Raw genomic sequence first — 1,543 nt, 5'->3', positions numbered from 1 at the left:
GTGTGTGTGTGTGTGTGTGTGTGTGTGTGTGTGTGTGTGTTGTCAGGGAATCCTCAAGCAGTCAAAGCTGCGGTCCATCAGTAAATCAGACACTGAGATGAACAAGACGAACTGCAACGGCAAAAGTGAGTGCATCCTTCACATATAAATCCTGAAAAGTTCTGTAAAAATGTACCTGATTGTTCCCGAGGAGAAACCCTGAACCACCAAAAATCTATTTATTAAAGCCGTAAAAACTGGTCTTTTTTTTTTTTCATTTTGCTGCATGGCAAAATAATTCTAGCAATACTGAAGAGGATTCTTCTTATTTTTAAAAAAATTGAAACCATGAAAATCGCTGAAGTTTGAAGGTTTTTACTCGACTCTTACCTGAGATCTAATCTGGCGCTAAATTCTCTCCAAATTCTCTGTACGGCAAAACCCGAGGAAACACCCTAAAACAGAATTCACATCACATTTTACAGTTTAGCGTGATTCTGCTCGGCTGGAGAAGACGTGAGCCACGAAAATCTCTCTGCCTCTCAAAGGAAGTAATAAAAAAGCCAAGATGAATCCTGGAGCTCCTCGCTGCCAGCCACCAGGGAGCTGTTTGTGGGCGCTGTGACYGCAACCCGAGAGGTTCTGAAGACATATAAACATATGTCCTGCTTCAGACTTGTCCTGCTCCCGCTGCAGTGCTACCAAGCCAGTTTGGATCCACAAACTCAGACGCCTACATTGGTTCCAGCTTTACTCGTTTTCAGTGGACTGAAGAGAAATTGGTTTAAATCCTCCAGTTCAGGAGGAGAGAACCGATGAGTTGAGTCTTACTGAGAAGCTAGTTGGTGACTTAAAATGAGAAAAAAAAATGCAGATTTTTCTTGCAACCACAGAGCTGTTCACAACCTGCAACACTGCATTTTAGGCCATGCACATTATTTAGTCACCCACCTTCACACATAGAACTCACCTTGAAAGACACGCCCACATTTAGGATTTAATCTACCGGAGTACACTTTTTAAATGAAGACAGGTGGAGTCGGCTAGTTTTTATATTTATTTATCACTGATATGATGTATGGACATTCAGGGCAGGAGTCTCAGATGTTCTTTTGTAACAAGAAAGGTCCGGGCGGTCCCCAGAAAATGTTTAAAAAGAAGAGCCAGATGAGTTAATGTTAGGGTGGCACACCAAAAGAGTCATTAGAATTTCAGGAGTTTTATTGTGTTGTCATATCTGCAGTGTGGGAGTTTGGAAAAATCTTTTTGCTTTAGAGTTAGAGTTAATATTAGTAACTCGGATCAGCACGGTCACTAAACTCATAGCTTGTCTCCTCTCCTAAACTCATATTTAGAAATGCATCCTTGAAATCCTGCTTTCAGCTTTTTTATACTGAACTTTAAAACTAGTTTCTCACAAGGTCTGTTAGTTCTCAGAGTAAAGACTCCCAGCTAAAGTACCACACCACATTTTTAGGTCCTTTTCATCAAAAATGATGGGAAAAAATGGAGAAAAGGAGTTGTAGCCTGCATGGGCGTAACCACCATAGATACAGGGTGGGAC

General features: G+C 41.2%; 1 protein-coding gene across 4 annotated transcripts in view; it reads left to right on the top strand.

Moving 5' to 3' along the window:
• Nucleotides 1–1,543, top strand: part of si:dkey-70p6.1 (uncharacterized) — an 18,973-nt gene that overhangs the window by 4,265 nt on the left and 13,165 nt on the right. For 2 of the 4 annotated variants that reach the window (XM_014033366.1, XM_014033364.1), the window contains exon 3: nt 59–125. In XM_014033366.1, the coding sequence (XP_013888820.1) occupies nt 59–125 (67 nt within the window). Of the gene's footprint in view, nt 1–46; nt 126–1,543 lie in introns of all 4 variants that reach the window. The other 2 variants (XM_014033363.1, XM_014033365.1) reach the window with 1 other exon arrangement.

This window comes from Austrofundulus limnaeus, unplaced genomic scaffold (genome assembly GCF_001266775.1).
Source record: "Austrofundulus limnaeus strain Quisiro unplaced genomic scaffold, Austrofundulus_limnaeus-1.0 Scaffold1712, whole genome shotgun sequence".
Taxonomy (NCBI): Eukaryota; Metazoa; Chordata; class Actinopteri; order Cyprinodontiformes; family Rivulidae; genus Austrofundulus; species Austrofundulus limnaeus.
This window is presented reverse-complemented; position numbering and strand designations above follow the sequence as displayed.